At 38.9% G+C, this 21,157-nt stretch overlaps 4 protein-coding genes across 7 annotated transcripts; 1 reads left to right on the top strand and 3 right to left on the bottom strand.

Moving 5' to 3' along the window:
* Positions 1 to 9: 9 nt before the first annotated feature.
* Positions 10 to 9,638, bottom strand: LOC148158695 (ribitol-5-phosphate xylosyltransferase 1-like). 3 transcript variants are annotated; one of them, XM_088006386.1, is made up of 6 exons: positions 8,863 to 9,638; positions 4,408 to 4,587; positions 2,849 to 2,951; positions 2,414 to 2,728; positions 2,108 to 2,311; positions 10 to 1,070 (listed from the first exon to the last, which is right to left on the bottom strand). In XM_088006386.1, the coding sequence occupies exons 1-6, from the start codon at positions 8,924 to 8,926 to the stop codon at positions 668 to 670; spliced, it is 1,269 nt and encodes a 422-aa protein (XP_087862512.1). In that variant the 5' UTR covers positions 8,927 to 9,638; the 3' UTR covers positions 10 to 667. The 3 variants fall into 3 exon arrangements, with proteins under 3 accessions (XP_087862512.1, XP_087862510.1, XP_087862511.1); XM_088006384.1 differs by lacking the exon at positions 8,863 to 9,638 and adding an exon at positions 4,692 to 5,062; XM_088006385.1 differs by lacking the exon at positions 8,863 to 9,638 and adding an exon at positions 4,692 to 4,929 and having other exon boundaries at positions 2,108 to 2,278.
* An 834-nt stretch (positions 9,639 to 10,472) lies between these two features.
* On the bottom strand, positions 10,473 to 15,450 carry rxylt1 (ribitol xylosyltransferase 1). Of its 2 annotated transcripts, none has more exons than XM_088006388.1 (6): positions 15,155 to 15,450; positions 14,871 to 15,050; positions 13,312 to 13,414; positions 12,877 to 13,191; positions 12,571 to 12,774; positions 10,473 to 11,533 (listed from the first exon to the last, which is right to left on the bottom strand). In XM_088006388.1, the coding sequence occupies exons 1-6, from the start codon at positions 15,300 to 15,302 to the stop codon at positions 11,131 to 11,133; spliced, it is 1,353 nt and encodes a 450-aa protein (XP_087862514.1). In that variant the 5' UTR covers positions 15,303 to 15,450; the 3' UTR covers positions 10,473 to 11,130. The 2 variants fall into 2 exon arrangements, with proteins under 2 accessions (XP_087862514.1, XP_014844389.2); XM_014988903.2 differs by having other exon boundaries at positions 12,571 to 12,741.
* Positions 15,451 to 15,584: 134 nt separating this feature from the next.
* Positions 15,585 to 17,649, top strand: LOC106918864 (cytochrome b-c1 complex subunit Rieske, mitochondrial). The gene is made up of 2 exons (XM_014988906.2): positions 15,585 to 15,795; positions 16,853 to 17,649. The coding sequence occupies exons 1-2, from the start codon at positions 15,684 to 15,686 to the stop codon at positions 17,461 to 17,463; spliced, it is 723 nt and encodes a 240-aa protein (XP_014844392.2). The 5' UTR covers positions 15,585 to 15,683; the 3' UTR covers positions 17,464 to 17,649.
* Positions 17,650 to 18,394: 745 nt separating this feature from the next.
* LOC106918866 (protein C19orf12 homolog) lies at positions 18,395 to 20,785 on the bottom strand. Its single transcript, XM_014988907.2, has 3 exons — positions 20,590 to 20,785; positions 19,595 to 19,755; positions 18,395 to 19,512 (listed from the first exon to the last, which is right to left on the bottom strand). Exons 2-3 carry the CDS (start codon positions 19,752 to 19,754, stop codon positions 19,247 to 19,249), a joined length of 426 nt encoding a protein of 141 aa, XP_014844393.1. The 5' UTR covers position 19,755; positions 20,590 to 20,785; the 3' UTR covers positions 18,395 to 19,246.
* Positions 20,786 to 21,157: the final 372 nt, after the last annotated feature.

Raw genomic sequence — 21,157 nt, 5'->3', positions numbered from 1 at the left:
ATGAGCAAGTTTGGTGTTGATATAAATATGCACTTTAATATTTTGGCTGTATGCTTTAAGTAAAACCATAAATCAAATCAATCAATCCATCCCCTTTTATACAACACTCCACTTTATTTAATTGCACCATTTCAAAAGGTCCATGCAAAGCAGAACTAAAATAAATAGAAAACTTAAACCTCAAAATATTAACAGTTGAAACATCTAAAAATCAACAACAATTTTTAAGCTTCTCATAATAAAAAATGAACTGTATTTAAAGTTTTTTTCCCCCACACAAAATCTAAATGCATATTAGTGTTTTTTCCACACATAATGTTTAGTAGATTTTAAAAATCACAGTTTCCAGTGTATAAGATACAAAACAAAACAATATAAAAAAAAAATAAAAATAGGGACTCTGAAATGCAAAGGCAGTTTACAATTTGTGATTTCTAAATGCCTGTACATTCCACAGCTGTAAACATCTCAATAAAAATATACAGAATTGATACAAATAACAGCAAGTTTACGATTTGACAACAGAAATGTTTTTTTTTCCAAGACCAGCCTCAGAGAGTACATCACCAAGTTCACTATGTAAGTAGTACACCACTTTTTTTTCTGCCACAAACAGCATAAATAAAAAACATTTATTGTTAACCATGTCAAGATTTAAAAGCACCAGTCAGACAGTTTTGAAGAAATTCTCTTCAATGACCTCAGTGAACCTCTCCTTCATCTGCTGACGAAAACCAGAGTACCATTCGAGCAGCCTCCTCCTCCGGTCCACCCTTTGCTCCTGACTTATTCCTCTTTCCCTCTCCAAGATGGCTGGCAGCTCTCTCCAGTCGCTGACGAAGATGAAGGGCGCCCCCGCTGCTTTGAGGAGACGCAGCGGGGAGCTGGGACCTGCAGCGCAGTTGCCAGGAGTGAGAACGTCTTCCACCACGGGCACCGAGCCGTAGGAACACGCCTCATAGATGCGGTAGCACTCTGTGTTGATCCCCACCGGGCATAGAGTGAGCTCGCTCTGAGCCAGAGCCGTCTGATAGCGCCTCAGACTTTCAGTTGTTTCCTGGGGAACCCACCTAACGCAAGAAAGGAGAACAGATTACATCATCAAAATGTGCACAAACCACCTGGAAATCGATGCTTTGAAAAGTTAGGCAAATATCATTTTGAAAATTACAACAAAACTGACAATCTCGTGATTTAAAGTGTTTTCATTTAAGAGGCTTTAAATCCTAAATAAGCAGAGGGATTTTCAGTGGATTTCAACACTGAAATATACCGCATAAAAAAGTGAAGGTAAAAACTTTAACGTCACTTTAATATGGCAAGCTACAAGCACCACAGGCCAACAAATAAAGAAATAAGTCATGGGATGAATATAAATACATGTTCATTTTAATAAGATTGAATTCAAATTTATTAGGTGGTAAAAATCATAGGGTTTTGATTCTAAAGGCCTCAGTAGTTATTAAAGCTTCTTAACAGCTTTAAGCTGAAAGGGAAACAAAAGAAATCCAGTTGGCTTTTATGCTTATTAAAGATTGTACACCCTCTCACAACATTAGCATTTTTAACATACAAGTAATATGGTCTTTTCGAGGTTCTACCATTACTTAAGTCTAACATTTAATAATAAAAAAAACACGCACCACAACTTCCACTATAGAACAAATGCAAGGAGGAAGCTAAAATGAAAAACTTTGAGAAAATAAAGTGAACTCTAAAAATCCGAGACAGTAAATATGTGAAACCATGGAGGCTAGAAGAGGGCACCTTTACTTCATTAAGCTTGCTGACATCATTAAAGATATATGTCATTCTCACCAGTCCAAGCTCTTACTCCAACTGATACAAAATTAACATTTTCTTTCCTCAAACTATGCATTACTCATGTTTTCTAATTGAATGTGTTCAGTTGTTTGCAGATTGTTTCATTCTGCTTTTAATTTCTAGACTGCCCTTGGACTTATGGGCTCAGTCAAGCTGGGGTGGATTATATATTTCTTCTAAATCATGATATGCAACCACAAAACAGAGGCAGATATAGTACAAGCAATGAAGTGATAAAAACCGTTCTAGTTTGTTCATCTATAAAAAATAAGTCAAGACCTACTTTTCCCTGGCAGTGGTGAGGCATTCCTTATCTAGGCCAGACTGTTTCAGCACATTCATCAGTACTTCCCTGGAGGAATTTTTGTAAACAGTACCCAGGAAGTTGCAGAGGTATGGCCGATTAGAAGTAATCAGCTGTGCATTAGGCCTGATCATAGGAAACTCTCTGTATCTGCACAGAAACACAAAGACAACAGCAGCAGAACTGCTACACAATCATGTTCAGTTACAGAAGACAGGCTCACAAAACTGGATGTGCCACAGTAAGGTCCTTGCATATGTATTAGATTAAAAAGAAACGACATACGTGGCAACACCGAGGGGCCACTGGAAGACGTCCTTGTCATTGACCCACGGGCTGTCGTAGATCAGGAACAACAGATCCACAAATCCGCCGTTTCTCTTTAAGTGCGGGGCGATCCAGTCATTGTTGCATTGCTCATTGCCCAGCAGGACCACGGCCACATGGGACACGGTATTAGACTGAACCAGGGCTTGAACATGCTCCAGCCACCTCGTCGAGTAAGAAACTTTCTGCTGCTCGCGACCGTTGAGAATCAAAACCAGGCTGTTCATTTCCAGGGGAACGTGTCCCTGAACCACTGCTGGGCCGGTGTAGAAACTGAACGCAGAAAAAGTTGGATGGTAACGAGAACGAGTTCATCGGTTTTCTTTTGTCTTCCAGTGGCCAAGACATGAAGTGAAGTATGTCAACACTAAAAATCTAATCAGGGAGTTTTACCTGAAATCAACTTTTCCAGACTGAAGCTCCCCTTCCCTCCACTGTGCCACCTTGTCAGTTGGGTTAAGGGGTCCTTCTAAAATATGTTCCCAAAGGTACAGCCCTGAGGAAAATGTAATGCAACATTTCATATTTTTTTAAAGTTAAAGCTTCCCTTTCTAAAAAATAAACCATCATTCATTGGCACTCAACTAAAAAGCTGTAAAGACAATGGATATAATGTATCCAAAAGAAAATATAAGATAATTCTTCTATTAGAAATTTTGAATAGGATAAAAAACACCATTAGGTAAAAATTATTTATTGTGGTCCTGTTTTATTTTGGGAAACTAATGTAGACCAAAAATAACAAACATTAGATGGTGTATAAACCGAGACTCACTTTAATTTGTGTGTTGGAATTAAATGTCGATGGGCATATTGTAAATAATTTATAATATTATGTCATTTGAAACATAATATTCAAATGACACAATTAAATTGAATGACTGCATGTACTTTTCCAATGTGTGCTTGAGCTGTATATGTTTGTACAGCAAACAATGTGAGAATTAATCAGAACAAAATAATCAAACGTTTTCAAAAGCTGCGCTGTTTAAACTTTGTTCATTTTTCCAGAGCGTACAATAGAAGTTTTTGCATGTTCTGTTATATTATGTATGACGCCTTTCCTTTTTCTGTGTGACCAAAAACTATTTGGTATTTTTTTTATTTAGCTGCATTTACAGGTTTTTATACCCAGAACAACAAAGCGAGTACAGAACCACAACAGATGAACATTTGATCAGTCTGAGGAAAGCACAACAGAATCTAAGTTTTAAAGTTTAATTGTGGGACCTATTCAAAATGTAATTAAAAAAATACAATTTTAGCTTCAAAACTATTAACCATCAAAAACAAACCACTGAGTCTACCTGATTAATAATAGATTACTTACAATAGTGATCAAAGATATGAGCAGCCAATTATAGTCAACACTCACAGCAATTAAAACATCATATTACCCTTTAAAAAAAAATCTACAGTTGTGATCAGATGGTATCCACCCATCACAGTCATGAATATCATGTTAATTTTAGGATATATTTAAAATGCATTTGAAGTATTCTTTTAGGAAAATGAAATTATCAACATCAAACTTCAAATATTTTTAAAAACAAAAATTGAGTGTACAAGTTAGAATTTAATTCACACAAGTTCAAAAGTATTCTCCCAGCCCCAATTATAGTTGGTCAGGTTGCGACTCAAACTTCTGGGTTAATTATGGCTGAACATTTAACACATTTCTAGGACTACTACTACTAGAGTTCATTCAAACTGGATGGTTTCCTGTCGCAGAAGTGACTTCTGATTTTATAGCAATAATACCTAGCTGTTAGTATAATAGTTTTCGGATCTAGAAGCTTCTAAAGTATTTTTTATCACTGTGGTCAAACAGCTAAAACTCAGAGACATTCGGTTTGTTCATCTGTGCAACTGCAACCTTTGACATCGAAGCCATTCTTTCTCAGTTAACAATCTCTCAATAAATGGGTCATTTATACTATAAGGTGACCTACCGATGGCAGCCTTCCCCCAGATTTGAACCTTGTATCTTTTGGGCTTGCTCCTGTCGATTCGAGCCATGTACTGTTTGAAGGCCTTTCTCTTCTTGTTCAGAGCAGAGTTGTACTCCACCTCTTCATCCTCCCACGGATTCCACTCATCTGCAACAAACGGGGCTCCATCTTTGACACCACCTAAAAACAAGACATGGTTTCACTCTGTTAACTATTCACTATATTTTTTGGAAGCATTTCCTGCAGCTCAGACAAAATAATGGCAGTTTTTTTGCATAAGTTACCCGCTGGTGCGTTACTCTCTTTCTTCACCACCCTGTGAACGCGGGAGATTACTTTATTGCTGAAGAACACATTATAAGCGGCATACAGCGAAAATGCCACATATGCAAAAATAATGAGAAGAAACAGCTTTCTTTTTGGTATTTTCATTTTCTCTTAGCTCAGGTTACCATTGTGCGGCTAATCTCCGTATATTTTGCTCAAGGACCCTTGTTTACATCACAAGGACCCCTGCCTACAACTGACTTACAAATTGCCTGAGCTAAATGCGTTGATTAATCTAGACGAATCCAAATAAAGGCATCACTACATTTGTTTTGGTTGTGCAGGTATATTTTAAAATAATTTTTTTTGATAAAGTCATTTATTATGGGTGAAAGAGCAAGAAGAGCTCCTTGGTAAAATACGAAACCGAATTATTTTAGTTTCTCTTCAAATTCAAAGCTGTACATTGGGCGATATTAAAATCACTAACGTGTGTGCACCAGTAACAGGGGCATCAGTACCATCAGTACCACAGGTTCCACAGAATGGATACTGTACAGAACACGTGTAGTACTGCAGGAGTAAGGGTGTTTATGGTTAGCGTTTTGAATAGACTACATACTGAACAGTTCTAAAGAATTCCATAGTTTCACAATGCTTTTTTTTTTTTTACAACAAACCACACTCTCCACGGTTGCTTACATTGAAAACTGAAAACATGTGCTTGTTTGAAAAACCAAAGTAAGAGATTTAAAGCTAATGCACATAATAAACTGAAATCAGTTTGTAATTAAAGAAAGATGCATATAGCTTTCTGTCATTCCGTAAGTGTTGAATTTACTTTTATTTACTTACAAACTGTATCTTAAACCAAATGACAGATTCCATCTCGGAGCACTTTTCTTTCTTTAATCCCCCTGAGTGCAAACATGCGTGGGCTCATCTCCCAGGGGATGAGGAGGGGGGGAAGTCTCCGGTTTCAGGCAGCAATGCAGGCAGGTCAAAGGGCAGCCTTCATAATGATCTAATAGAGGACGCCTGTCAGTGTCCCGGCATCTCAGTCACAACTCCCAGGTCACAAGCGCCAAGCCACAGCTTGACATGGAGCCAACTCCTTTACCACAGTAAAACACACAAGTGTTGCTGTTACAACATTACAAAAAAAAAAGCTTAAACACAGAGAGAATTGAAGGGTAGACATGACCTTTCTATCACCGTCTGAAATGTTTCAGATAAACAAACACTGATATCCACGATGCAAGTTGCACAAACCCAATCGTGGTAGTACATGTTTCTCCAAACCAGACTGCGTCTCGTTTCAGATGCCGGGTCTTGGCAATTAGAAAAACCTAATCACAAATGCCTCAGAGCATTTCAATAAATGGATAATATCCTTCTGAGTCAAAACAAAACTTCCAATTTCCTGTGGGATGCATGAAAGGGCTGGTGGAAAGTGTTTTAAAAGCAAATGTCAGCTGAATGACAAACCAGGCCACAGAACGGTAGTTTCAGCCATTGCAGGAAAGCTTTCAGACAGTCAGTCACCACAGAAAACTACATTATATACCCAACATCTCCTGATCCGAATAGCAATAACTCTGGGTAGAGCTGCTGTAATGAGAGAAATGTAACGCAAAATGGATTCTCATGGTTGTGTAAGAAAGTCAAGCAGCTCACGCAAAAGTTGTAAAAGCACCGAGTACAATTTTAGAGTTTGAAACAAAGCATGACTTAATGATCAAACACTGGCTTTGTCTTGTTTCCCTCATTGCTTGTTGTTGTGCGTTCTGAGCGGTTCATGTCTGCTCACCAGGCTGCCTCTGGCTTTCACAAGTTTTATTACTGATGCAATTATCATCACTGCAAACTCACACGTAATAAAATCTCCCTACAACTGCAAACTCAGGAGCAGAAACAATCACTTACTGCTCAAATGAGAGAAAAAAAATCATCAGCTTTATAGTTTGTGAGTTATTTCTGAACAGATCAGGCTCAACTTTGCAGATGATTAGTAGAATCAAAGAATGCTAACGTTTAAAAGTTTCAAAGGTGCAAAAATGTTCCATCATGCCATTTCTTCAGTTTACAGTGTCAGCAAGACACTATGGCTAAAATACAGGAGTTTTATTTAACTGTGTAAAGTATAAAGTAGTGTAGTGCCGTGTTAATGTTGCTGTGCTCTCTCTGTCAACTGACTGGAAGGCTGCTGCTGCTCTTGTACAATAACTTTTCCATATCATTTTAGCTACATATGAACCACCAGAGGATACAACTCTTAAACTATCAGGTTGAAAGCTTTCTGAACAAATCAGTATAATAACGCAGAAATAAAATACAACACTAGTATCCAACTTTAGAAGTATTCTGAAAAAAAAAAAGGTATCTGCATTTTAATAAACAAAAACATTGCTTGGCTCCGACTCTGTTTGGCCCATCAAGCAGCAGCTTTCCTCCGCACCAAATTGTTTTTCTTTCTTTTTTTTTTAATTCATCTTCCCTTTGAGTTCTGCATGACAAGATAGAAACTACCTCACATCTTGTTCAGAAAGCACTTAGTGATACTTAGAGCAAAAATAAAGGGGTCCTAAACATTCTTTGGAAATAAGAGCTCATGCTCAGCCACTTGTAATTTCCCCGTACAGCTCTGGCCCCCTTCTTATTCTTCATACAACCCACCACCCTCTTTAAATCTTGCCGACCTCTGCTAACCTCCCTTCTTTACCAGCCTTTAAGGCTGGATACATGGGGTGTGAATAGGTGGTATTTCAGCATTACTAGGGGCACTAAAGAACGGAGCTGGCTGGCCAGGGGCCAAATCCCCATGGTTACCCTGGTGCAGCGACTGCCTCTTTCCTGTGTGAGTCCGCCTGTGACTAAATCACCTCTGCTCTGCATGCATGGGAGACCTGAAGGAGTCGAGATGAGTTAGGGTGGCAATCATTACAGAGTCTTGCACACCTCTGAACCACCCCAGCAAATAAGTAGCAGATTTGCGCTTTAAGTGAGAGCTTGCATGGGGTAGAGACAGGGCATGAAAAAAAGCAAAACCCTAAAGCCACTAGTTCTTCTTGGGATGAATCCCATATTACCCCTTGACCGTCGCTTTTAGCCGTTCACCAAGGGTTGGGCGTCCCATGTCAAGCTTTATGGAGATGTTGATTTTAGGAGACGGATCCTGTCCTCACTACCAACCAGTACCTGGTTTGAAGACCATGGCATCACTCTGCTTGGTTGACCAAGCAACACCACCTGACCTAAACCCCATAAAGAATGTATGGAGTACTGTCAAGAAGAGTATGGACGAAACAGCACATCTTACAGTGTATATGAACTGAAGACAGCCATTAAACCAACCTGGTCTTTCTTAATCCGTCAGCATATCACACACTCAATGCCATCCACCTTTGATCCCTGTCATTTATGCAAGGATTCCCGACAAAGTACTGAGCACATTAACTGCAGGCTAACCATTCCTCAATCAAAATATGCATATTTTGTGCTCTTACATAAAACAATTCTGAAAAACCAAGTATTTTGGGTTTAATTAGCAGCATCCAACTAAAAGAACTTGCTCAAATTAATGTAATTTCAATTATATTCAGATTTTGAGGATTACCTGTTTCTGTAATTCAACAAGTGGTATCAAACTCTTGAAGGAGTGTCATTTTTTTGTAAAATGTTTAACACCTAAATTCTATGTCACGATACAGCGGAACTGATATTGGTCAGGGAAATGGGATTCAGCAATGAGCAACACAGAGTTTCATTGGTGCAACAATTTACCCCCCTTGCATGATCTCTGTCCTGATGGTGTGATAGCACATGATTTAACAACACTCTCACATTCAACTGAAAGTAACAGATTGTTGCTTCTGCATACTGAAAGAAAATCAGAAGATATGGTATCACTGGATTTTCTTTTCGTGTGAGACCTTGTTATCTTTTCTTTGGAACTGAAACAAATCTGATACGCACAATCAGATCAGACTTTTTTTTTTTTTTTTTTTTAGCAAACAACATCCTAAATCTAACACTTACCTTTTATTTCCCCCAAGTTTGACATGAGCAAAGAAAGGAAGATATTCCGATAACATTTTCATTCCAACAACCCCCGCCATCACTGGCTATGACTCATTCAGGTAGTGATGAACCAGCCTGGTCCCAATTAGTCTTTTTCCACTTCCTTACCTTTGACTTGGCTCTCATAGTCTGCGATGATTTCTTTATCCTTTTTGAACCTCGGTGTGGACATTGCTCCCCTCTTTGCGCTCGAAGCTCGTTGGAAAGTTCTTGGGAAAACTGTTTGTCAACAACAGAGCGGAATATCCTACAGTAGCGGACGCATCCTGCCCGTGAGGAATGAACGGCAGAGCCAGAGAATCCGCGTCAAGAAAATGACTATGTGAAGATATTCAACTCCAGCAGTGACGTTTGGAGCGAAGAAAACATGAGCCTTTACTAATGCAATGTTCCTCTTCCCTCCGAGGTGGATACAGACAAGAGCCAATGCGCAATCCTCTCCCAACCAATGAGTCTCCGTAGCACGGAGCAACAGCAGCGCTGCAGGAAAAACAAAAAACACACAAAAAAAACAAGCAGAAAACAGTCGCGCAAGTTTCAGGGGGTCTCTGTTAGAGAAGTGGCTCCAACAGCCCGACGAGGGAAAATGCCTCGCAAGTCAACTTTAGTCCGTAGAGAGCGAGCTTTTTTGGAAATGGTTGCCCAGTCTGGGACACGCACACGTTACCCCACCCGCTTGCTTTCCCCACGACGGTTTGTCCACCCCCTCCACCTCCAACTCCAACTCCCAGCACGCTCCGAAGCAGACAGGGCAGGCCGAACTGCAGCAGCTGGAGGCAGGCAGGAACACAGAGCAGGAGAGGGGGGTGGGTGGGATCTGCTCTCTCACTCACTCCCTGCCAGTGGACACAAGTGACACTCATGCCTACCCCCCCCCCAAAAAAAAAAAAAAAAAAATTAGATTAGATTTACGGTGAGATTGTGCAAAGTATTTCATTAAAAAAATAAAATAAAATTCTAGAGTTACTGCTTGGATCAAGACATTGCACTCATTAAAAGATTAATGAGTAGGATCAAGGGGAACTTTATTGATAATGTTTATGTAACACTGCTGTATTTCTTAAATAAATAAAATCTACAGGCTGTTCTAGTGCTGGAGAAGGCCGAGCTTGACAGAAGCCCCAAATTCCTCCTTGGCTTAAGGACACACTGAATCCAATAGATTCTTGTTTAATTTCTTGGGTGAAAAGTTTAGTTTTTCCCAGAGTTGAAGCAGCATCCGCTGAAGCTAAGCTAAACCAGAGCGCCATCTTGAGGCAAATTTAAAGCACAGTTGATTGAGTATGCTAGCAATACTGTCTGTGAAAAGGAACAGGGTGTAGAGAGCTTTATCGATTAAGTTTGAATGGCCAAACTCGCTGCATCTAAACCTCAGATAACAAGAGCAAGGCAAGGCCCTCGTGAATCATGTCAACTATGTTTGGGAATCCCATGGAAGAGTCTGGCTTGGCTGTTGCCAGGAGGATGGCACTTGCCTGACAACACTGTCAACTTTAAAGTTTGGTACCGAGGGACTGTTCCAGTTCCAACTCTCAGGAGTTGGGGCGGATTCTTGACTCCAATGGAAAGAACTTCTAATACTGTTGCGTATGAAAACACTCGACAAATGTTATGCTCCCAACTATGGAGGAACAGTTTGAGGTTTGGCTACTTCCTGCTCCAACAATGACTGCAAACCAATGGATGAAGCAATGTCATAAAAGACATGGATGAGCAAGTTTGGTGTTGATATAAATATGCACTTTAATATTTTGGCTGTATGCTTTAAGTAAAACCATAAATCAAATCAATCAATCCATCCCCTTTTATACAACACTCCACTTTATTTAATTGCACCATTTCAAAAGGTCCATGCAAAGCAGAACTAAAATAAATAGAAAACTTAAACCTCAAAATATTAACAGTTGAAACATCTAAAAATCAACAACAATTTTTAAGCTTCTCATAATAAAAAATGAACTGTATTTAAAGTTTTTTTCCCCCACACAAAATCTAAATGCATATTAGTGTTTTTTCCACACATAATGTTTAGTAGATTTTAAAAATCACAGTTTCCAGTGTATAAGATACAAAACAAAACAATATAAAAAAAAAATAAAAATAGGGACTCTGAAATGCAAAGGCAGTTTACAATTTGTGATTTCTAAATGCCTGTACATTCCACAGCTGTAAACATCTCAATAAAAATATACAGAATTGATACAAATAACAGCAAGTTTACGATTTGACAACAGAAATGTTTTTTTTTCCAAGACCAGCCTCAGAGAGTACATCACCAAGTTCACTATGTAAGTAGTACACCACTTTTTTTTCTGCCACAAACAGCATAAATAAAAAACATTTATTGTTAACCATGTCAAGATTTAAAAGCACCAGTCAGACAGTTTTGAAGAAATTCTCTTCAATGACCTCAGTGAACCTCTCCTTCATCTGCTGACGAAAACCAGAGTACCATTCGAGCAGCCTCCTCCTCCGGTCCACCCTTTGCTCCTGACTTATTCCTCTTTCCCTCTCCAAGATGGCTGGCAGCTCTCTCCAGTCGCTGACGAAGATGAAGGGCGCCCCCGCTGCTTTGAGGAGACGCAGCGGGGAGCTGGGACCTGCAGCGCAGTTGCCAGGAGTGAGAACGTCTTCCACCACGGGCACCGAGCCGTAGGAACACGCCTCATAGATGCGGTAGCACTCTGTGTTGATCCCCACCGGGCATAGAGTGAGCTCGCTCTGAGCCAGAGCCGTCTGATAGCGCCTCAGACTTTCAGTTGTTTCCTGGGGAACCCACCTAACGCAAGAAAGGAGAACAGATTACATCATCAAAATGTGCACAAACCACCTGGAAATCGATGCTTTGAAAAGTTAGGCAAATATCATTTTGAAAATTACAACAAAACTGACAATCTCGTGATTTAAAGTGTTTTCATTTAAGAGGCTTTAAATCCTAAATAAGCAGAGGGATTTTCAGTGGATTTCAACACTGAAATATACCGCATAAAAAAGTGAAGGTAAAAACTTTAACGTCACTTTAATATGGCAAGCTACAAGCACCACAGGCCAACAAATAAAGAAATAAGTCATGGGATGAATATAAATGCATGTTCATTTTAATAAGATTGAATTCAAATTTATTAGGTGGTAAAAATCATAGGGTTTTGATTCTAAAGGCCTCAGTAGTTATTAAAGCTTCTTAACAGCTTTAAGCTGAAAGGGAAACAAAAGAAATCCAGTTGGCTTTTATGCTTATTAAAGATTGTACACCCTCTCACAACATTAGCATTTTTAACATACAAGTAATATGGTCTTTTCGAGGTTCTACCATTACTTAAGTCTAACATTTAATAATAAAAAAAACACGCACCACAACTTCCACTATAGAACAAATGCAAGGAGGAAGCTAAAATGAAAAACTTTGAGAAAATAAAGTGAACTCTAAAAATCCGAGACAGTAAATATGTGAAACCATGGAGGCTAGAAGAGGGCACCTTTACTTCATTAAGCTTGCTGACATCATTAAAGATATATGTCATTCTCACCAGTCCAAGCTCTTACTCCAACTGATACAAAATTAACATTTTCTTTCCTCAAACTATGCATTACTCATGTTTTCTAATTGAATGTGTTCAGTTGTTTGCAGATTGTTTCATTCTGCTTTTAATTTCTAGACTGCCCTTGGACTTATGGGCTCAGTCAAGCTGGGGTGGATTATATATTTCTTCTAAATCATGATATGCAACCACAAAACAGAGGCAGATATAGTACAAGCAATGAAGTGATAAAAACCGTTCTAGTTTGTTCATCTATAAAAAATAAGTCAAGACCTACTTTTCCCTGGCAGTGGTGAGGCATTCCTTATCTAGGCCAGACTGTTTCAGCACATTCATCAGTACTTCCCTGGAGGAATTTTTGTAAACAGTACCCAGGAAGTTGCAGAGGTATGGCCGATTAGAAGTAATCAGCTGTGCATTAGGCCTGATCATAGGAAACTCTCTGTATCTGCACAGAAACACAAAGACAACAGCAGCAGAACTGCTACACAATCATGTTCAGTTACAGAAGACAGGCTCACAAAACTGGATGTGCCACAGTAAGGTCCTTGCATATGTATTAGATTAAAAAGAAACGACATACGTGGCAACACCGAGGGGCCACTGGAAGACGTCCTTGTCATTGACCCACGGGCTGTCGTAGATCAGGAACAACAGATCCACAAATCCGCCGTTTCTCTTTAAGTGCGGGGCGATCCAGTCATTGTTGCATTGCTCATTGCCCAGCAGGACCACGGCCACATGGGACACGGTATTAGACTGAACCAGGGCTTGAACATGCTCCAGCCACCTCGTCGAGTAAGAAACTTTCTGCTGCTCGCGACCGTTGAGAATCAAAACCAGGCTGTTCATTTCCAGGGGAACGTGTCCCTGAACCACTGCTGGGCCGGTGTAGAAACTGAACGCAGAAAAAGTTGGATGGTAACGAGAACGAGTTCATCGGTTTTCTTTTGTCTTCCAGTGGCCAAGACATGAAGTGAAGTATGTCAACACTAAAAATCTAATCAGGGAGTTTTACCTGAAATCAACTTTTCCAGACTGAAGCTCCCCTTCCCTCCACTGTGCCACCTTGTCAGTTGGGTTAAGGGGTCCTTCTAAAATATGTTCCCAAAGGTACAGCCCTGAGGAAAATGTAATGCAACATTTCATATTTTTTTAAAGTTAAAGCTTCCCTTTCTAAAAAATAAACCATCATTCATTGGCACTCAACTAAAAAGCTGTAAAGACAATGGATATAATGTATCCAAAAGAAAATATAAGATAATTCTTCTATTAGAAATTTTGAATAGGATAAAAAACACCATTAGGTAAAAATTATTTATTGTGGTCCTGTTTTATTTTGGGAAACTAATGTAGACCAAAAATAACAAACATTAGATGGTGTATAAACCGAGACTCACTTTAATTTGTGTGTTGGAATTAAATGTCGATGGGCATATTGTAAATAATTTATAATATTATGTCATTTGAAACATAATATTCAAATGACACAATTAAATTGAATGACTGCATGTACTTTTCCAATGTGTGCTTGAGCTGTATATGTTTGTACAGCAAACAATGTGAGAATTAATCAGAACAAAATAATCAAACGTTTTCAAAAGCTGCGCTGTTTAAACTTTGTTCATTTTTCCAGAGCGTACAATAGAAGTTTTTGCATGTTCTGTTATATTATGTATGACGCCTTTCCTTTTTCTGTGTGACCAAAAACTATTTGGTATTTTTTTTATTTAGCTGCATTTACAGGTTTTTATACCCAGAACAACAAAGCGAGTACAGAACCACAACAGATGAACATTTGATCAGTCTGAGGAAAGCACAACAGAATCTAAGTTTTAAAGTTTAATTGTGGGACCTATTCAAAATGTAATTAAAAAAATACAATTTTAGCTTCAAAACTATTAACCATCAAAAACAAACCACTGAGTCTACCTGATTAATAATAGATTACTTACAATAGTGATCAAAGATATGAGCAGCCAATTATAGTCAACACTCACAGCAATTAAAACATCATATTACCCTTTAAAAAAAAATCTACAGTTGTGATCAGATGGTATCCACCCATCACAGTCATGAATATCATGTTAATTTTAGGATATATTTAAAATGCATTTGAAGTATTCTTTTAGGAAAATGAAATTATCAACATCAAACTTCAAATATTTTTAAAAACAAAAATTGAGTGTACAAGTTAGAATTTAATTCACACAAGTTCAAAAGTATTCTCCCAGCCCCAATTATAGTTGGTCAGGTTGCGACTCAAACTTCTGGGTTAATTATGGCTGAACATTTAACACATTTCTAGGACTACTACTACTAGAGTTCATTCAAACTGGATGGTTTCCTGTCGCAGAAGTGACTTCTGATTTTATAGCAATAATACCTAGCTGTTAGTATAATAGTTTTCGGATCTAGAAGCTTCTAAAGTATTTTTTATCACTGTGGTCAAACAGCTAAAACTCAGAGACATTCGGTTTGTTCATCTGTGCAACTGCAACCTTTGACATCGAAGCCATTCTTTCTCAGTTAACAATCTCTCAATAAATGGGTCATTTATACTATAAGGTGACCTACCGATGGCAGCCTTCCCCCAGATTTGAACCTTGTATCTTTTGGGCTTGCTCCTGTCGATTCGAGCCATGTACTGTTTGAAGGCCTTTCTCTTCTTGTTCAGAGCAGAGTTGTACTCCACCTCTTCATCCTCCCACGGATTCCACTCATCTGCAACAAACGGGGCTCCATCTTTGACACCACCTAAAAACAAGACATGGTTTCACTCTGTTAACTATTCACTATATTTTTTGGAAGCATTTCCTGCAGCTCAGACAAAATAATGGCAGTTTTTTTGCATAAGTTACCCGCTGGTGCGTTACTCTCTTTCTTCACCACCCTGTGAACGCGGGAGATTACTTTATTGCTGAAGAACACATTATAAGCGGCATACAGCGAAAATGCCACATATGCAAAAATAATAAGAAGAAACAGCTTTCTTTTTGGTATTTTCATTTTCTCTTAGCTCAGGTTACCATTGTGCGGCTAATCTCCGTATATTTTGCTCAAGGACCCTTGTTTACATCACAAGGACCCCTGCCTACAACTGACTTACAAATTGCCTGAGCTAAATGCGTTGATTAATCTAGACGAATCCAAATAAAGGCATCACTACATTTGTTTTGGTTGTGCAGGTATATTTTAAAATAATTTTTTTTGATAAAGTCATTTATTATGGGTGAAAGAGCAAGAAGAGCTCCTTGGTAAAATACGAAACCGTACCGTTACATAGACGGAAGTATTTCTGGAAGGGCAGATCAGAATAGTCCGCTCAAGCTACACGCAAGGTCGCGTCCCCAGCTGTGGGGTTGAGGTGTTTTTATTATTTGGACAAAGATGATGTCCACCGTTATTCGCCCGGGGGTCTTTTCCTCCTACTATCAAGTAACCAAACACGGTGTTAAAAGCCTGGTGTTCCCTGGAGCCAAGGAGCTGCTGCCTGCTGCTGGTAAGGACGAACAGACACACTAGCCACCGGCGTTTCTTAGTTTTGTGACGTAGTTCAAAAGCTTCAGAAACTTTTATTTCCTTATATATTGTGTAGTTAGTGTCCCTGTAGAAAATGGAGATCTATTTCTTGTGAGTTAATGTAACACTAATTTACAGTGCTTCGAAACAAGTGAATACAGCTAGCAGAATGTAGGTGTGATTTTGGAAAGTGCAATTATATGACCTGATTGAACAGATAAGACATGAAAAGAAAGTAATGCATAATTGTGAAGTGAACGGAAACTCATTCATGACTTAAAATTTTGTAAAAAAATAAAAACAAATATGTGTGGTGTGCATTATACTCAGGAGAGACTGTTGAAAGGACATGTAGTTATTCACAAAACTGAGCTTAATAGAGGAACGTTTTAGGAATAAAATCATGGCTAAAAGAAAACCACAAGAATTCCAATTTGCTATTTGTCATATGCCATTTAGGTGGCACAGCAAGTATTTAGAAAAAGTGTTAGGAAAGTTGACTTTGCACATCACCCTGTACACACCACCCCCACTGTGAAGCATGGTAGCAGCAGCATCCTGTTGTGGGAATGCACTAATTTAGCCAGAGACAAGGAAGTTGGTCAGAGTTAATGGAAACTGGTGGGAGCTAAACACAGGACCAAATAAAACCTGTTCATAGACTGCAAAGGACTTGAGACTGGAGATGAAGTTCATCTTCATTTCTTGACATCCCTAAACTCTAACCCAGAGCTACAATGTAACAGTTTATGTCAAAGGATACTTGTATGTTAGTAGTAAATGTAGGACTTTTCATCCATTTGACAGTCTAAACTTGTAGATTATCAAATCCAGTCTGACTACCAGAAGTCATCTAATTTCTAAAATCAAGATAACACGATATTTATAAGTCTTTATTGCTGAAAATAAGCAAATTTGCTTAAAGCCATCATGATACTAAAAGCACCTCATGATGCTTTTAGCATCACGAAGTAGCTAAATTGACTTGACCTGGTTTGTCTGCAGCTCCTATTTTAAGTATTTTTATTTGTGTCCAGCTCCAGCAGGAACCCGCCTTGCCCACACAGACATCAAGATTCCTGACTTCTCTGACTATCGGCGACCCGAGGTTTTAAATCCCCAGAAGTCCTCACAGGAGAGCAGTGAGGCCAGGAGGGCCTTTTCCTACCTGGTGACCGGAGTCACCACCGTAATTGGCGTGTATGCGGCCAAAACTGTGGTCACCCAATTTATCTCCTCCATGAGCGCCTCAGCGGACGTTCTGGCCTTATCCAAGATTGAGATCAAGCTGGGCGACATCCCAGAAGGCAAAAACATGACCTTCAAGTGGAGAGGGAAGCCCCTATTCGTCCGTCATCGCACCGAGAAGGAAATCGCGGCAGAGGCGGATGTGAATCTTGGAGAGCTGCGCGACCCCCAGCACGACAAGGATCGAGTGCTCAACCCCAAGTGGGTCATCGTTCTCGGAGTGTGCACCCACCTGGGCTGCGTGCCCATTGCTAATGCAGGAGAATATGGGGGCTACTACTGTCCTTGCCATGGTTCACACTACGACGCTTCTGGAAGAATTAGGAAGGGACCTGCTCCCCTTAACCTTGAGGTTCCCTACTACGAGTTCCCAGATGAAGAGACGGTTATTGTAGGATAAATACAAGAGATCTTTAAACTCCTCCCTCTAATTTAAATTTGTTAGTTTGAGGGGGACATAAATGCAAGTTTGCTAATAGTAATTTGCAAAGGCGCCATTATATCTTAAGTGATTCTTCACTTTCTCACTCATCATGATTTGTTTAAAATATTGCCTCTGCAGCAATAAAGTACTTTAATCATGAAATACTGTCATTTGTCAATGCTTTTAGTATCTAATAACACTTAAAGGTTTCATTGACCCACAGAGAGCCAGAAAGCAGGATGTAATTTTCCTGGAGAAAAGGTTATAACAGGAGAATAAGTATAGAAGAGGCAGATCTGAAACAAAAGTGGAATTAATAACATTTAAGAATATTCTTAAAACAACCTGTGAAAACAATTAGCCAAGAGTTTTTTGAAAACACTCATTTATTAACAGGTAAGGCCATGAGGCAGTGCTGGTCATTCACATTTCATATTAGTTCATTAATAAATATTAAGTAGTGACTTCATTACTTCAATTAAGGCAATCAAATTCATTACACAGTGATATATTTCAAGGATGTTTCTGTTATTTACATGATTTATGGCTTATAGCAATGAAAACCAAACTTTAATGTCTCAGAAAGTGACGCCACGGCTCTTTTTGCATGAATCACTGCTGTCGTCTCATCTACCTCGTCATAAAACTCTATAGGTCTATCCATGTCTTTAGATCAACCAATCCTTTTGACCATTAAACTCAGTGACACCATGGTTATTAAACCAGGTACTGGTACTTCTGGTAGTGTCGGCATATCTGTGAAGCTCGTCAGCAGAAGGCAGCAAAAAGTGCTCCAAAATTTGATGGATGCAATGACCTTAGACTTGATAAAATCCAGTAGATGCTTCTGGTGGTGTTTCTTAAGCAGAAGTTTAACACAAGGAAAACAATATTCGAGAAAAGGATATTTTTCCTTGTGTTAAAGCAGAAGTTTTTCTTGTACTACACGCCCTGGGTACGTCTGTATTTAGTGGCTCTTCAAATACCGACTCCACCTGGTGCCTTTATCAACGCCTTTGCCTTCCATTTAATTTTGAATTAATTTAAGTAGAACTAGCAATCCAAATTCTCAGTTTCTTTAAGAAACATTTTGTTGGCTACCAGCCTTGTGAAGGGTGTCGGTGGCTGTCTGAAGGACAGCTGTCGAGTCCACATCATTTCTGTATTGAAAATTATTTTAAACCTATCCTATTTTTTTTGTTCTAATTTCCTCAGAAAATAAATTTCATCCATAATCAAAAAAACAACTGAAAACACTTGAAATATATCACCCTTAGTGTACTTTGTAGTGAATGTTAATTACTTTTGCAACAGCAATCCATATGCCTTTCAATAATATTGTGACATATTGAGATGCACTTGACCCATATTCTTGATATTCTGAGCATTTTCATGATTAACTCCATGATTTAGAAAAACTATTAACTAAACACACGGGTATATAGTGATGTTTCCCATCATCATGTCTGTCAGGCCATAATTTCCCCATTACATTTAAAGCCAGACTGGTCTCTTCTGGCTCTTCAGTGCAGGCAAAGGCATAATAAATAATTCCTTCAAGTAAAAAATCTGGATTTTTTTTTTTTGTCCCAAAACATACAGCACAGTTTTATAACAAAATGCTAACTGGTTTATTACTGATACATGATGATTGTGTTGGCACTGCTGTATTTTTTTACAGTTCATATTTTTTCTTCATGGTACCATTCCTCTGAGCCTGTAAGCCTTTGGGTCAGCCCATTCAGTTTTTGGATGGACACTAATCCACATAGTGCACCTCAGCCTGGAGCTCCTTAGAGATGTACCCGATAAGAGCCGCCGTGGCCTGCTGCTTCAGCATGGAGTTGCCCATCACCAGAGCGGTTAACTGAGCCAGGTCGGTCCACTGAATATCTCCCAGGATCACCATGAGATCATCATACAGCTTCTGCTGCTGCTGAGGGCTGAGCTCCATTATGATCTGTGGAAGCGGTCTGAACTGCCCACTGGTCAGCCAGCAGCCAATGAGACCACCCACAGCACCACCTAAAGGGAAGAAAAGGTTTCTAATTCTGATGTGGAGGACCGGTGCGCCGCAAAGGTTCATAAGCAAGTTTAACAGACTTACCCACAGCTATACCGAGGGGACCACCCATCAAGCCTCCAGCGAAAGCGAGTCCCCCTGCAGCTGCTGCTCCCTTCCCAGAACCTTTTACTGTGGACTTGATCTGCTGATTGGCAGACAGCTCACAACACAACTTCATCACATCGTCAATTCGAGGGCCCATTCTGTGGATCACAAGTGCAGTGTTCGGTTAAATATTATATATGTCTGTATGTGCCTTACAAAAGTACCAGAAATACAAATAATCTCAAGTTAGCATCATAGATTGAATTGTGTTGGATGTTTTATTTACAAAAAGAATGAAACTTTGGTAGAATTCAGATATTAATAAACAGGACCAGGATATTTCTTATGCAAAAAAAAACAACAAAAAACATAACATCACATAAACCAGGATTTTTGAATCCTCAAGAGTTTAAAGCTAATCCAAGGTAATAATAAACAATTAACAACAAACCACCTGGTAAAAACCTTAACACAAAGAACTAATGAGCAATATATAACGACAAAAAGCTGCTCTTTAGTAAATTTGTCTATTTTACAGTCATTTTGCTATAGAAAAAACTTTAAAAGTTATTAGAATTTTTTTTATTTACTTATTACTTTGACCTGGTCGTGTCAACAGCAACAATATAAACATATATTAATATTTGTTAATATTACGACTACTGATGTTATTGTTGTTGATGTTACAACTGTATTTTTTGTGTTAATTCAACAATTATTTTGCAAATTAAAAGTTTACAACAAAAAAGGGACATGTTTAAGTAACTGTGATATTTACAGAAACCTATATGGTACCGAATACACTCCGAGTCCGTATGGTAAAAAACCTTACAGCAGTTTATGTTTAGTCTAATCAGGTCAACATTTATACATCAGAGAAGCATAACGGTAAGGCAAAAAAGCTAACGCGTTATCAATCGCTCCATGAACTACATCAGATCGTCGAGAGACACAGACAGCGGCAAGAACCTTAGTGAAGATTTATAGCTTACCTTACTGTGGAAATAAGTTGTTACTTATGTATTCACAGCTTATTTTTCAGTGTTTTTAACTCGATCAAACTTTCTGTAAAACCTTATTCCTAGCCTCCTAGAGGATTTACGTGATTTATGTGCGCGACTTCTTTTGCCAACATGATTCTTGAGCTTTCACATGCAGTTTCTATGCCGCAATGCCTGCTGGGGGAGAATTTTATGCTACGTTCAATAAAATCCGTCATCTCTCTTGTGTCGATCGTTGATCTCGGCTGTGCGTGTTAAAAAGTCGATTTGACAAATAGGGTTCAACTCAGACTTTAAATATTTAACTGCCTATGGTTTCTGCTGACATTGAACTGACTGACTGACTAAAACCAACTGGTTGTCAGACAAATTCTGAGGCTTATTATGCGTCTCTGCTTATTTCAAAACCCAAATAAGCAACTTCTCGTTGAAAAACAAGCGCAAAAATATTTACCCGCGACTCATTAAATGTGTAAGCGACTTTACAAAAAACAAACCCAAAAATGCTCATAATAATCGGACTTGGCGACAGAAACTCAAAATAGTTTCTGTTTTTCCA

This window comes from Poecilia mexicana, unplaced genomic scaffold (assembly GCF_051168715.1).
Source record: "Poecilia mexicana isolate PSO_F unplaced genomic scaffold, ASM5116871v1 scaffold_6, whole genome shotgun sequence".
Lineage (NCBI taxonomy): Eukaryota > Metazoa > Chordata > Actinopteri > Cyprinodontiformes > Poeciliidae > Poecilia > Poecilia mexicana.
The sequence above is the reverse complement of the archived record's forward strand: the minus strand, read 5'-3'. Positions and strand labels throughout refer to the sequence as shown.

Excerpts from the sequence above, each read along its gene's own strand:
- LOC148158695 (XM_088006384.1), bottom strand. The coding sequence starts at position 4,839 with ATGAAAATACCAAAAAGAAAGCTGTTTCTTCTCATTATTTTTGCATAT. Across the intron at positions 2,952-4,407 it reads CTGGGGGAAGGCTGCCATCG|GGCTGTACCTTTGGGAACAT; the intron begins GTAGGTCACCTT and ends CATTTTCCTCAG. Across the intron at positions 1,071-2,107 it reads CTCACCACTGCCAGGGAAAA|GTGGGTTCCCCAGGAAACAA; the intron begins GTAGGTCTTGAC and ends TTCTTGCGTTAG.
- rxylt1 (XM_088006388.1), bottom strand. The coding sequence starts at position 15,302 with ATGAAAATACCAAAAAGAAAGCTGTTTCTTCTTATTATTTTTGCATAT. Across the intron at positions 12,775-12,876 it reads TGGCCCCTCGGTGTTGCCAC|TTCTGCTGCTGTTGTCTTTG; the intron begins GTATGTCGTTTC and ends ATTGTGTAGCAG. Across the intron at positions 11,534-12,570 it reads CTCACCACTGCCAGGGAAAA|GTGGGTTCCCCAGGAAACAA; the intron begins GTAGGTCTTGAC and ends TTCTTGCGTTAG.
- LOC106918864 (XM_014988906.2), top strand. The coding sequence starts at position 15,684 with ATGATGTCCACCGTTATTCGCCCGGGGGTCTTTTCCTCCTACTATCAA. Across the intron at positions 15,796-16,852 it reads GGAGCTGCTGCCTGCTGCTG|CTCCAGCAGGAACCCGCCTT; the intron begins GTAAGGACGAAC and ends ATTTGTGTCCAG.
- LOC106918866 (XM_014988907.2), bottom strand. The coding sequence starts at position 19,754 with ATGGGCCCTCGAATTGACGATGTGATGAAGTTGTGTTGTGAGCTGTCT. Across the intron at positions 19,513-19,594 it reads TCCCCTCGGTATAGCTGTGG|GTGGTGCTGTGGGTGGTCTC; the intron begins GTAAGTCTGTTA and ends TCTTCCCTTTAG.